The following is a 15,045-nucleotide window of genomic DNA, read 5'->3' on the forward strand; positions in this document are numbered from 1 at the left end:
TCTTTTTCTTTTTCTAGCTTTTATAGTTGCAAGACCAACTCATTGATCTTTTCTTTCTCTGTTTTATATCTCTATTTAAAGAGATATAAAATTTTCTAAAGCAGTTGCTTTGGTTGTATTTCACAAATTTTGGTATGTTGTCTCATTATTGTCATTCTCTTGAATTAATTATCCATTGAGACTATGATTTGTTTTTCACTCACTCATTTTTTAGGATTAAATTATTTAGTTTCCAATTAATTTTTGGTCATTTTCCCTTGTCCTTTTATGGCATGTAATTTTTATTGCATCAGGATCTGAAAAAAAATGCATTTACTATTTTTTTTATTCTGCGTTTGATTCTGAAGTTTTTGTGTCCTAATACATAGTCAGTTTTTTAATAGGTTCTATATATTGCTGAGAAAAAAGCATATTCCTTTTATGTCTCCATTCAATTTTTTTTTCTAAAAGTTGATCTAACTTTTCTAGGATTCCATTTACCTGCTTAATTTCTTTCTTATTTATTTTGTATTTCTATTTAGCTAGTTCTGAGAGAGCAATATTGAGATCCACCACTTATATAGTTTTGCTACCTAAATCTTCTTGCAGTTCTCTTAACTTCTCCTTTTGGAATTATGATGCTATATTACTCGGTGCATATATGTTTAATATTGATATTACTTCATTATCTAGGGTATATTTAAATAGAATGAAGTTTCCTTCCTTATCTCTTTTAATTAGATTTATTTTTCTTTTGCTTGATCTGAGATCAGTATTGTTAGCCCTGCTTTTTATATCTGCTGAAACATAATAAATTTTGCTCCAGCCTTTTATTTTTACTCTGAATGTATCACTCTGCTTTAAATGTGTTTCTTTAAACAACAAATTGTAGGATTTCTGGCTTTTAATCAAATCTGCTATCCACTTCCATTATATGGGAGAGTTCATCCCATTCACATTCCCAGATAAAATTACTAACTCTATTTCCAGCCATTTTGAATTGGCCCCCAGTTATACTTTTATCTTCCCTTTTTCCTTTTCCCTCCTTCCCAGTTTTTGCTACTGACCACACCCTCCTTTAAACAGACCTCCCCTTTTGAATCTTCTTCCTCTTTCTTCCCCTTTCCCCTTCTACTTCTGTTCTCCCTTCTATTACCAACACCCACCCACCCTTAACTTTCCCCTTTCCGCTTTCCCCTCCCACTTCCCTGTAATGTGAGTCAAGCTTTTCTGTGAACATAAAAGTTTCTGGTATTCTTTCTTTGAACCAAATCTAATGAGACTAAGATTCACACAATGTTCATTCCTCTGTCTTCCTTCTCTCAATTGTAATAGATCCTTTTTACCCCCTTGTAAAATGTAATTTACCCCATTTTAACTCCTTATTTTCCAATAGAACCACCTTTGCTCCTCTAGTTTCTTTTTTATATCATCAAACAAAATCAAATTATACCTGCATCCTCTAAGTATACCCATAACAGAGATACAGAGCTCAAGAATTACACATATCATCTTCCCTTATAGGAATATAAGCTTTTTAACTTTTAAAATATTAATTTTTTCCTTCCTTCTTACCTTTTTATGCTTTCAGTCTATTCTGGACTTTTTATAAAAAACAAATGAAATTCACCTGTATGTCAATCTTCTTCCCTGAAAGATAATGCTCAATTTTGCTGAATAGTTGATTCTTGAATGCAATTCAAACCCCTTTTCCTTTCGTAATTTCAGATATCATGCTCTTTGATCCTTTAAAGTAGAAACTACTGGATACTGGGTAATTTTGATTTTGGCTCCTCGTATTTGATTGTTTCCTTCCGGCTGCTGGAAATATATTTATCTTGATCCAGTAATTCTGAAATTTTGCTACTATACTTCTTGGAGCTTTCATTTTGGGGTTTCTTTCATGATGTGACTGGTGAATTCTTTCAGAAGATGACCAGTGAATTCTTTCAATGGCTATTTTACTCTCTGGTTCTAGGACATCTAGTCAGTTTTCCTTGATGATTTCCTGAAGAGGGTCTATTTTTTTTCCTTTTTTTGGTTTTGTTCAACTGATTCTTGAAGTCTCATTGAGTCATTCACTTCCATTTGTTCAATTGTAATTTTTAGTGAATTATTTTCTTTATCTTTTTATCTCTTTTTTTTTCTTTTATCTCATCTTTTAGCTTTTAGCTTTTTATCCCTTTCTGCATTTAGCTAATTGAACTTTTAAATGTGGTGTTTTGTTCACTGAATTTTTTTCCATTTCAAAGTTTCTGTTTTTCATTGAATTGGTGTCTTTTTCATATCTATTTAGTAAGGATTTATGGGTTTTTTTTTCCATTTTGTCAAATCCATTTTTAAAGGAGTTTTCTTCAGATAATTTGTTTTTCCTTTTCCAACCCTCTTGCAAAGATCTCATTGCCTTTACCAATTTTTCTTCTAACTCTTTCTTAAGATGCTTTTTGAATTCTTTCAAAAATTCCTTGTTAAATGGGGACCAACTCATAAAACCCTCTGGGGCTTTATCTGGAGATGATTTGCCTTTACAATTCTCAGGGTCTGAGGTCTGTTCTTATTTTTATCCATAAAACCTATTTATGTTCAGAGTTTTTTTTGCTCATTTTTTAAAGGTTAAGGTCTGCCCTTAAGGCAAAGAGGTGACAGCTGCTTTAGTTTGTCCTAGGACCAATGCTTCTGACTGACTTCCAGTGTTGCATAGATGTGAGCCAAATCCCATGTTTTTGTGGAGTTCAAAGGCTATTTGCTTAGGGTGTCTCACAGATAATCTGGTGAACCACTGGCTTGTAAACAGAACAGAGTAGCCTAAGAACCTCTGGAATTGTTTGTTGGACTTTTGGCTCCAAGCATCATATTAATCTATTAAAGCACACTCACTTTCTTATTGAAGAAATTTGGGAAAGGCTTTTGTGTTTCAGATTGTCATTCTCTAATCCTATGACTAATTTGTTGGATACACCTTCCTCAAATCTATAGAAGATTGAAAATAAAATATAAATAATTAGTTCTAGTCATCTCCCTTCTTCCTTTGCCCATCCAACTAGATGTCCTGTCAGTCTATGTGGTTATTGTAACACACAAACACACATTAAAGTTCAGTCATAGAATCACAGAATTATAGAATTGGAAGGTGCTTTACAGTTTATCTAAAAGCACAGAATTGAGTTCTGTGGAGAAGTAAGTCATGTAACAAACTAATCAATTCATAATTAATCAGTTTGTCAATAATAAATGGGAGGCCTTAAGTATAGGTCACTTGACTTATAATACAGAATGCTTTCTACATTTCGTGTACACTTATATTAATAGAGAGGATGATTGGAAGTCTGTCATTTCCTAAATGGGATCAATGAATGTCTGAAAGTATTAGTTTTCTCTTATGATAATGTTCTTTTCTCCCCTCTCTATCTCTCTCTGTCTCCCCCTTTCTTTCTCCCTTTCATCACCTTCTCTCTTTTTTTTTTTTTTGTTTCTTTCATTTAGATAGATAGAACCTCACAGAAGATACCCTGCTGTGTGGAAGCCAAAATGCTCTGGCTTCCTGCCCCATGCAGCTCCTAGTCCCAGACTCTCTATGCTGCACTCTGGGCTCAGCAGATTGTCCCCTTCCTGATTGAAAAGATCTGTTTGAAAGTTCTTCCAAAGTATCTTCTTCTGGAAATGTGGGTTTATGGGTTGTGCCACTGCAAAACCAGTTTAGAAGCTTAATCTGCAGTTGGACTGAGAGAAGGTAGAAGGAGGTCAACACAAGAAGTGTCTATTCTTACCATCTTGGCTCTAGCCCCTTGAATACTATTGTACTATATTAAATGATGAATAGGAAACTCTCAAAAAAACCTGAAAAAAAGTCTAAGAGCTGATTCAAAGTGTAATGTACTGAACAATATTGTAAGATGATCAGCTGTGAATGACTTATCCATTCAGCAATGCAATGCTCCAAAATGCTTTTCCATACCCAGAGAAAAAAGTTATGGTTTCTGAATACAGGTGTTTTTTACTTTATTTTTCTTGATGGTTTATTGGGAGGACAGGAAGAAGAGGGTTTATGTTTTCTTTCACAGCATGACTATTATGGAATATACATGCATAATCCATATTGAACTGCTGACCTTCTCAATGATGTGAACTGGAGGTTGAGAAAGAATTCAGAAATCAAAGTTTTAAAAATGGATGTTAAATTTGTTCATATACATAACTGGGAAAAATAAAATACTGGATACATTTTTAAAAGATATCTAAAAAGGCTTCATAAATCACCTAAGTTGAGACTTAAAGAAAAATAAAAATTCTGAGGGAGTAGATAAAAGTTTATTAATGATAAAATATATTAACACATATATGGAATTAAATAAATATTTGCAAAAATTTGCATATATTATCTCATTTGATAAAATAGTTCTATGAAGTGGGTACTTTTCTTTTTCTTTATTTTGCAAATGAGAGAACTGAGGACAAGGGAGGCCAAGAAATTATATATGAAGATTAAATAAAGAACAATAAGCAAGAGTAGCCAGAAGAAAAATAAGAATGGGATTACAAATGGTGGGAAGAATCAATCTCTACAAAAAGGCATTTCAGAGAGAACTACAGTGGACTTAAAAAAAATCATTAGATTTAGAGATTAGGATATCATTCAATGATCTCAGAAACAGAAGTGATTTCACAGAGCTATAATGGTATTATAAGAATAGATTCTCATGTCATCGAGAATTGTATCTTAAGAAATTAAGAAAGGCTTGTTGCCAGATGCAGCTAAGCATTAAGTGGATAGAGTATCTGAAGCTATATATAAATTCAAGGAATTCATAAATATCCATTGCACACTTAATAGTATTTTGACAATGCCACTTAAAAATATTTCCAGGCTGAAATTGTCCATGGACAAGTCACTATCCTGCTATTTTATACTTTCTCTTAATTTCTATGCATTCATTTCTATGAATCAATTAACTGCTTGTTGATACCATATTGTATTGGTAGATATGCTCATGTTCTGTTGGCTGCTTGGAAACATCCTTGGGGCAAATATATTAACACGATGGATAATAAGGTTCTTACTTCTTTCTGCTTATCCCAAATCTGCTTTTTTTGGATACACCAAAATTTACTTGTAGTTCTTTGATCAAGGGCAAAACAGAATAAATCCAAGAGAAAACTTGAAGATACTTGAAGACAAACAATGTCTTCTCCTCTCTGGGCTAAACATCTCCAATTCCTTCTCGTAAGATCCTTTTCCAACATTCTATGCAATGATTTCCCTTTCCTATATGAAAAACATATTACTCTGTTTTATAGAAATGAAAATATTCTTAACTTTTATTTACCAATTTATATAGCTTTATGTTAAAAAATTGGGAAAAAAGAATTGTAGGTTATTCCAATAATAAAAGAATAATTATTTAACTAATTATTGTTACTTTATTTGACTTAATTCATATCAAAAGTACATCACACAAACTGCCAGTTTGAGACAATCAAAAGTTGTAATTAAAGTTTCTGGAAGAAATATCAACAATCTAAGATATATAAAGGATGTCACTCTTCATGAATTAAGAAGTCTTTTAATGGGGGAGTGAAAAACTGGACTTGAAGTTTAATATTAAAAAAAAAGAAAATACTCATATTTTGGCAACTGGTCTATTTCCTGGAAAATAGAAGAAATGGAAGCAGTGTCTAAAAATATAAATATTTTTGGGCTCAAAGGTCAATTCAGATGGCAACTGCAGTCACAAAATGAAAAACACTTGCTCTTTTGAGGAGACTTATGGAAAATCTGAACAATAAAACAGAGATATCACTTTGTCGACAAAGGTCTATAGAATCTGTATTGCTTTTCCAATAACAATGTATGATTCCAAGAGTTGGACAATAAGGATAGCTGACATCACAGTATGCATGCTTTGGAATTGTAGTGCTGGAGAATTTTCTTTTTTTTTTTTTTCTTTTCTTTCTTTTTTTTCTTTTTCAGAATCCCTTGGACATCAGGGCAATTAAATAAGTCAATACTTAATTGTTAACTGGAAATCCAGATACTAAAGATAAAGCTCAAAAATTTTGGTCACATAACAAGAAGACAGGATTTGTTGGAAAAGAGGCTGATTTGGGGGAAAAATGGAGGTCAAAGGAAATGGGACAGCAGAGAATAAGATAGTTTCATGGAAGCTATAAAGATACCCTTGGGCAGATTTTTTGAAAGAGTGAAGGATAAAAGTTCTCCACTTGATTTGGTCCATTAGGTCATGAAGAATTGGACATAATTGAACAATTGAACAACAAAAACAACAATTATAATTCAAGAAAAAAATTGAACAAAATGAAGGAAGATATAAAGATACCCATAGTGAAATAAACACTCTCACCTAAAAATTACAACATATTTATTTCAAATAAATAATTCAGTACTATTTTAAAATACATTATGAAGGTTGTAAGCACTCAATAGCTGATATAATAATAATAATTTTCTTTTTGTATGTTTTATGGCATTACAATCCTACAACAGACTATCACATTTCTATTGAGTCATGCAGATCAATTTTCCCTATTTCAATGTTTGCTGCCTTTTTCTTTTGAATTGCCTAGAGATGCCAGCCACACTAATTCATGTTCACTGGCACAGCTTTCAAGCTTCAGTTGAAGCATCCATCCCATCACCACCCAATTGCTTTCTCAAAAAAATGAAAATACACCAGTTAGCTGAAAAGATGAGCTCTATTTGGAAGTCCACACTGCTTCAAATAGCTCAACCTACTTGAGAAAAAGAAAACTCTTCTTAGAAACATTTTCTGGATGAATCAAGATGGATGCTTATACCTTAATGACAATTTGAGGCCCTTCTCCCTGAAGCAAAAGTCACTGGAGAAAATATCTCCAGAGAAAAATCATAATTGGTAAAATCATCTTTGTTGTGAGCACAGGTTTGAATTGTGTAATGTTGTATTTACTAAATTTTTTAAGTAGGTTTCTATAAATGATTTTTATGGTGTATGTCTGGGACTTCATATGTTAAAATATCACTTCATAATGCATCACAAATCATCTTGTAGTCCAAAGAGATCATTATCATAGAACAGGTCCCCACTACACAGAACTATCCAAATTTAGACAGAGTAGATTTTAGATATCACAGAGCCTATCGCATTGTAATAATTAGAATCTGAAGCCAAGAAAATAGAAGTTACTGTACCAAGATGACACAGTAGGTTAGTGTCAGAGTCAGGATTATGGCATTGGGATTCGGACTCTTAGGACATAAGCACCTGCATACCTTGCGATCTAATAAAGCAGTGTTGGGTTTGTTTGTTTTTTTTTTTTTTCTAATACTAATGATGGCTAAGAGAATTGGACTTTGACTAAGAAATAACCTTGCAGAATCAATGTGGGAGATTAAGTCAAAAGTTTAAAATTTAATTCAGTTATTCACTGAAATTCCAAGTACAAAAGCTGAAGTCTGCATATTTTGTACCCATATTGAGAGAACAGGACTCATTGGAAAAGACCCTGAAACATAGAATGCCAAAAAAAAGGAGAAATCAGAGAACAAGATAAAGAGATAGTGGCACAGAAGCAAGGAACATCAACTTGTACATCACTTGGGAAGTAAGGGAAGATGGAAGGCCTTGCACACTATGGCACATGGACATGATGGAATGACTGAACAACAGCAACAATTATAATTCAAGAAAAAAGGGAGGAGAAAATTGAAGATTCTTACAATTTGGGGAGATCCATCATCTATGAAATTATGTATTTGTGTGTAAGTATATATATTATATATATATATGTGTGTGTGTGTGTGTGTGTGTGTATACACACACAGAGACATATAAGTTTCTAATGAGAAGGTATAAAAGCAAGATAAAGAGAATAAGATAATGTACAAAATGAGCAATAATCACATGGATTATTGAGACATGCTTATTATATCACAAATTATAATAGAGGTAAAACATATATGTCATAGGAATCAGAATTAGTGTGTTCTAATTATTGCTCTAACACAAACCAATAATGTCATCTTTGTTGAATAACTTGTTCAAATTTCTCATTCTTATTATGAAATAGTAACTATTATGTTTAAAATGTATTCTGTTATTAAAATCTGATAGTTCTATGAATCTTTTGACTTTTTCCATGTTGATGATATATTTGAAATAAAATTTTATCTGTGATGAAATCTGAAGGGACATTTTGACATATTAGGTCTCAGGTAAACACCACAAAAATATTTACACAACCCCACTTGAAATGAAATTAAGATGTTAATGGGATGACATCACCCAATCCAAACTCATATTTGTGAATATGATTTCAGCAATTAAGATTTTTCTCTGGAGAAATTTACCCAAGTGACTCTTGTTTCCTTGGAAGATATTAGAGAAATTCTTCAGGGAGAAAGTCCTCAAATTGCAAAAGAGTTATAAGTCATCCACACAGATTTACCCAGAACTCAGAAATCTCTAAGAAGAGTGCTCAGGTACGTTGGACCATTTGGAGCATTATGTACTTTAACTTTTCAGCTCTCTGGCCTGTTTTCATTCAGTTGAAGCAGCAGTTGTGGTAACAGGAGTAAGTGAGTGATATCTCAAGAGAAGTTGGAACATGATGCCAATGGAATTGAATACCTATGGCACTTCAGAGGAAAAGATGCAAACACCAAAAGAGAGGGAAATTGCCTTGCATGATTTAACAGGGATTCTACTGTTTAGTAGCCTCAGATATTTATAATCTGTGTTATCTTGGACCAATCTCTTAATCTCTAGTCTCAGTGCTGATGTTCAGGGCATGAAAGTGGTCAGTGTGGAGCAAGTTGGTGGTACAGTGGATGAAGTTCTGAGGGTCAGAAAGACTCATTTTCTGGGGTTGAAATGTGATCTCATACGCATAAATCATGTGGCTCTGGGCAAATCACTTAACTCTATTTATCTCTGTTTTCTCATTTGTAAAATGAGCTAGAGAAGTAAATGGCAAATCACTCCATTATCTTTGCCCCAAAAATATTAAAATATAATAAGATTTGCCTACAAACAAGTGCTCATCATTTTTCAGTTAACATATGAAGAGCAGTAATGAAAAGGTGGACACAAACCAAAAAGCAAACCAATTAAATCATACCTGCTTTTAAAAAAACTCAACAGTTTAATGTCAGATTGTGTATGAATGACAGTAAATAGGAGATATAAAGGAGAAGTCTCAGAACTTGCTTAGATTAGGGAAGATGAGGAATAGCTTCATGCAAATGCTTTTTTTTTTTTGAAACTTGAATGATAATTTGGCAAGATGACAGGCAGAGATTTGGGATTGGAGGCAGCCATTTAAAATGCACTGAGTAAGGAGAGAGAGGTTGATGTAGGAAAATGACATCTCTCTCTCTAGTTCTCAGGATTTCTCTTGTAAAATCAGTGATGATAAGCATTTGAGCAGAATCCTACAGCATTTTAAAACTTGAATAAATATTATCTGTGAAAAATGACTAAATCATTTCTTTTCTATAGCAAAAATGTGGAATTGACAAGTTTTCAAATAATGGTCCAAAATTTTATCACAAGTTAATGGAAGTAGGGCAATTAGAACTTAAAATAACTGCCTCTAAGCAAGCCTACTGGTATCAATTATAGCACAAATTTATTCATTGGACTCAATTTGACATAATCAAAGAAATGATAGAGCCTGTTGCTTAATGAAGCAGCTCATTTTGCCTTTGAATATCTGTAATCTTTAAAGGGGACAAATATCTTAACATCAAACTTAAATAAGATATTCTCTTGATTGTCTTCTGTGGGCAATCAAAATCATTCTACTCTATTGTCTACATAAAGCCCTTCAAACAGTGAAAGAGAACACTCATTTTGTGTGTGAAATCTTCCCTTTACACAAAAAAAAATATTTTAAGTTCCTTTGACCATTCTTAACATGGCATGAACTTAAGGTTCTACATTCTCTTGATTGTCTTCCTTTGAACCTAATCAATGATGTTCTTGAAAAAATGGTATCTAAAATTGAATACCCTCTTTTGATTTTCTTTTTTTTTTTAATTGAAGATTTTTATTTTGGAAATTTATTCCTAGATAATTTTTCAACATTGATCCTTGCAAAACTTTGTGTTCTAAATTGTGCCCCTTTCCTAGATGGCCAGTAATCCAATATATGTTAGACATGTTGAAATTTCATATTAAATCCAATATATGTGTACTTATTTATACAATTATCTTGCTACATAAGAAAAATAAGATCAAAAAGGGAAAAAATGATAAAAAAGCAAAGTGCAAGCAAAAAACAAAAAGTTTCTTTTAATTTTTTTTTAAAGCTTGGGAAATTACAGAACCACTCTTCCTTTCTTTTCTGATACATTGTACTTCATAACAAAAATATTAAGATAATAATTCACTTATTTTACTGGCTATCATGTCACAAGGTTGACATATTTTTAATAAAACTTAGTTATTTTAAAATTAAAATACCATACTACCATTTCCACTATTTTGTGCATTTGTAGTTATTGCATATATTTTTATGAAATTTGGATTTTTGTGGGTTTTGTTGTTTAGCCAAAATGTAGGATTTTATATTTATTCCTTATAAACTTAATCTTTTTTCCATTCAAATAAATTTTCTAGTCTATTTTAGACTTCTGACTTTGTAATGAACTAGTTTAGGTATCCTTGACAGCTAGTGTCTGAAAATTGTATAACAATATCATTACTGCCTTTATCCAAGTAATTTTTAAAAATGACCAAGACAAAGTTATTTCACTGGAGATCTTTATTAGATACCATCTTCTAAATGTACATTGAGCAAATGACTGCTCTTTTGGTTTATCCACTTAAATTAAAAACAAATTACTTTTGCAACCTTATTAATATTATTTTTCCTATAATAATGTAGATTCTGACTGATCCTTGCCTATGTATCCTGTGGGGTTCTTGTTCTTGTCTTCTAATGTGTTTCCCATAATATCCATAGTAAACTATAAGAATCATTGCTTTACCCTAACATCACAAGTATACTAGTGGAAAACTCCAACTATCTCAAATACAAGTAAAAATGCTTTACTGTATACATTCAGACAGAATTTTCTGTTTCTTTGTAAGGAGTTGTGGACATTCAATGTCTACAGAAAGAAGACCTTTCTCTTTCACTCCTAGACTTATATTGATTAGAAGGACATTGTGTGACTGGTGAAAGAAAAGGTTTATCTGGGAATGAGGGTATAGTTAGTAGAGTACCTATTTATAAATATTTAAAATGAAAACAAATCTTAAATATTGAAAAAAATTAAATATGACTTCAAAGCCATCATTAAAATAACTATATAGAATAATTGGACAATGTATAAAAAATAGAAAAAGAAAAAAAAAAGAAATTCATGTCTTCTGAAAAAGGAGTTGATGGACTGATATGCAAATAAGACAATTACAATTTTTATTATATTTACAGATAGTCATATAATCTTATCTATATAAAAGAAATAAAGTAAGAGAGAGATAGTGAAGAAAGGAAGACAAAGATAAAGAAGGAGAGACAGAGAGATAGAAAATGGTGAAAATAATATTATCTAAAGAGTAAATTGATGCTTTCAAACATTCATTAATTACATTTTAGAAAGAGTGCCAATGAGAAGACTGAGACTTATGAGTGGCTGCCATGACTTTAAATCCAATAGTCTTTCTACTCGTATTATCCTCTCTTTAAATACAAATATGTCTAAAGGGTGGAAAGCATTCTGTATTATGTCAAACCTCCTTTTATATTGATTGGCTAATTGATTAATTACAAATTGATTAGTTAGTTGCATGAATTTTAAGGAGTCATTTCCCCAAAAACTCAATTCTGTGCCCTTAGAAAAGCCGCAAGACACCTTCTAGTTCTATAATTCTGTGATATTATTAATTAACTTTAAATGCTACTGACTTGTTGAGGATTACATAGCTAGTAAGCATCCAAAATCAAATTTGAACTCAGATCATGTTTAGTGTCACTTGAATAGGCAAAAGAAAAATGAAATGTTGAAATGTTGGCCTCAGGAATGCACACTCACCCATCTGACTTTTTCCCTTGAAACCTGCTATTGATGTTATACTCTCTAACTCAGGACCCAATTCATTCCAATAAGGGGAAACTTTAAATGCTACTGGTTCTGTATGTGTATGTGGGTGTTTGAATGTTAATTCACCTCATAGAAACGTAATAAATTTTTCTTGATTGTCTGACTGATCATCTAGATATGTGGCAAAAGTAAGGGGGAAATGATTAGAATTGATTATTAATATTTTATTTTAAATTTTCTGTAGACTTGAAGATGTTTCCAAGAAGTTAGCCATTTTTAGGCATTTTTGTGTTTAGGTGAAAAAAGCTGTTGGATTAGAGAATGACAATCCGAAACACAAAAGGATTTCCCAAATTTCTTCAATAAGAAAGTATGCTTTAATAGATTAATATGATGTTTGAAGCCAAAAGTCTTACACACAATTCCAGATACTTTCACTCTGTCCTACTGACCAGGTCTTGTATATCTCAAGAGTTTCAGTTTCCCGAAGAGCAGTTCTCTCTGTTGCTTAAGGGAGAAGGAAATAGTTTGGGAAATGCAAAGAGCTATATTACATCATCTTAAATTCATTTCCCTTTGTTTTCCTCAATGTCAGAAGACCACAAATGCCCTGGGACATGCAAAACCTTAATGGCAGCAAGACAGTTACCGAATTTATTCTCCTTGGACTCACAGATCGTCCTGAACTACAGCATATCCTGTTTGTGGTTTTCCTTGGAATCTACATTCTTACTCTGTTAGGAAACCTTGGCATGATTGTGTTGATCAAAGTTGAGCCCCGTCTTCACACTCCCATGTACTTTTTTCTTACTAATTTGGCTTTTGTAGATCTATGCTATTCTTCCAATGCAACACCCAAAATGTTGGCAAATTTCTTATCTGAAAGGAAGAGCATTTCCTTTGCTGGTTGCTTTGTGCAATGTTACATTTTCATTGCTTTGCTACTCACTGAGTATTACATGTTGGCTGCCATGGCCTATGACCGCTATGTTGCCATCTGCAGCCCCCTACACTACACGGTGAAAATGTCCAGAAGAGTCTGCATCTGTCTGGCCACATTCCCCTATATCTATGGTTTCTCTGATGGTCTTCTCCAATCCATCCTGACATTTCGCTTGTCCTTCTGTAGATCCAATGTCATCAATCATTTCTACTGTGCTGATCCTCCTCTGATCAAATTGTCTTGTTCCGACACCTATGTCAAAGAACATGCTATGTTCATCTCAGCTGGGTTTAATCTTTCCAATTCACTTGCCATCATTCTCATCTCCTACGCCTTCATTCTGGTAGCCATCCTCCGCATTCGCTCTGCTGAGGGAAGGAGGAAAGCATTCTCTACCTGTGGCTCTCACATGATGGCTGTTACTTTATTTTATGGGACTCTCTTCTGCATGTATGTGAGACCTCCCACTGACAAAAGTGTTGAGGAATCCAAAATCATAGCTGTGTTCTACACTTTTGTGAGTCCTGTGCTGAATCCACTCATCTATAGTCTGAGAAACAGAGATGTGAAAGCAGCTTTGAGGAATGTGCTCAGAAGAAATCTACTGAAGAAGATGGCTTCAAACATATCATAATATCACTTTATCAGACAGTTTATTAGTCAATTCTACGTCACTTTATTCAATGGAATACATATTTATTAGCTGCCTGTTATATATGATGTGAGGCTAGGAATACCAAAAAATTGCTTCAGTCCACAAATTACTTTAAATTCAATAGAGGCAAAGATGAAAAATAAACAGAGATTACTAACTGGAAGGTTATTTGTAGAAGACAATATTCATTTGAGAGATTACAAGATTCTTCATAGATTACCTAAATTGAGCCTTGAAGAAAAATAAAGATTCTGAGTAACTGGTGTTAATTATTTAATAATAACAAGACACATAGAGTACTTTGCAAGTATTTTTCCTTTTCATCTGATTTCTTGTGCAGCATGATGAATATGGAAAAATTTACCAAAAAAAATCACATTTAATTTTTTAAAGAGCATATAATCAACCCCCCATTATTTATTAATTTCCAGATTGAAACTCTGTATAGACAAGACACTGTACAGCTATAATCTTTGTCTTAATAATTTTTTTGTTAATTATTATAGATGTGAATCAATTACATGCTTTTTGAAAGTGTATAAATACAAGGGGATATATGCTCATGTCTTAATTGAGAGCTAGATGAAAAAATAATCTTTGAGACAACATAGTCTTTTTGTTGAGTCCAAATCTGCCTTTTGGGATCTGCTACAATTTTCTCCTAGTTCTGTCCTGAAGGATAAACCAGAATAAATCCAATATATCTTTTATAGAAAAACCTTCACATATATCAATATGATAAGCATGCCAACTCTAAATCTTTTCTTCTCCAGGCAAAACATCTCCAATTCCTTTTTTTATCATTGTATTTATTGAATTCCATATTTTCCTTATATATGCCATATTGTTCTGTATTTTATAGGAATATGGGGACCATGCACATTAGTTTTGAATTAAAAGTAAGTTAGTTTCCAACAATTTGGGGCAAGGCGGTTTACTCAATTGTAAAATATTAAAATCTAGACTTCAGATGGATGCAAGACAGTGGATTGGGATAGCCTTCCAGGTGACCTCCCCCCACAAAATCTTTAAAATAATGTCAAGTCAAATTTTAGAGCCGCAGAGCCCACAAAATGTCAGGGTGAAATATAGTTTTCCTAGCTTAAGAAAACTTAACAGGTCATTACAAGAAGTCTGTGGCACTGGGGTAGAGGATTGTCCAATACCCATATGTGATGGTGGCAAAAGTCAGTTTATCCTTAGCATTTGTTTTGGGTATTCTCAGCCCAAACATGTTAAGGAGGTCAGATAACTGATTAGAAAGAGATTACAAGAGACTATTTGCTGGCATTGGGTATATTTGACACTAATTGGCAATTATATTGCTCATACAGTTCTGGATCATTTCTCCAAGGTAGAGATGAGGGTTAGTTGTTGGTTACAGGAAAGTAGGGGCCCTGGTCACAGTACCAAAACAAAGAG

At 32.9% G+C, this 15,045-nt stretch overlaps 1 protein-coding gene across 2 annotated transcripts; it reads left to right on the plus strand.

Annotated features, from left to right (window-relative positions):
* The first annotated feature begins 6,965 nt into the window (after positions 1-6,965).
* LOC127540130 (olfactory receptor 5M11-like) lies at positions 6,966-13,602 on the plus strand. 2 transcript variants are annotated; one of them, XM_051964706.1, is made up of 2 exons: positions 6,966-6,983; positions 12,667-13,602. In XM_051964706.1, the coding sequence occupies exons 1-2, from the start codon at positions 6,966-6,968 to the stop codon at positions 13,600-13,602; spliced, it is 954 nt and encodes a 317-aa protein (XP_051820666.1). The 2 variants fall into 2 exon arrangements, with proteins under 2 accessions (XP_051820666.1, XP_051820665.1); XM_051964705.1 differs by lacking the exon at positions 6,966-6,983 and having other exon boundaries at positions 12,643-13,602.
* Positions 13,603-15,045: the final 1,443 nt, after the last annotated feature.

This window comes from Antechinus flavipes, chromosome 6, assembly GCF_016432865.1.
Source record: "Antechinus flavipes isolate AdamAnt ecotype Samford, QLD, Australia chromosome 6, AdamAnt_v2, whole genome shotgun sequence".
In the NCBI taxonomy this organism is placed as follows: Eukaryota; Metazoa; Chordata; class Mammalia; order Dasyuromorphia; family Dasyuridae; genus Antechinus; species Antechinus flavipes.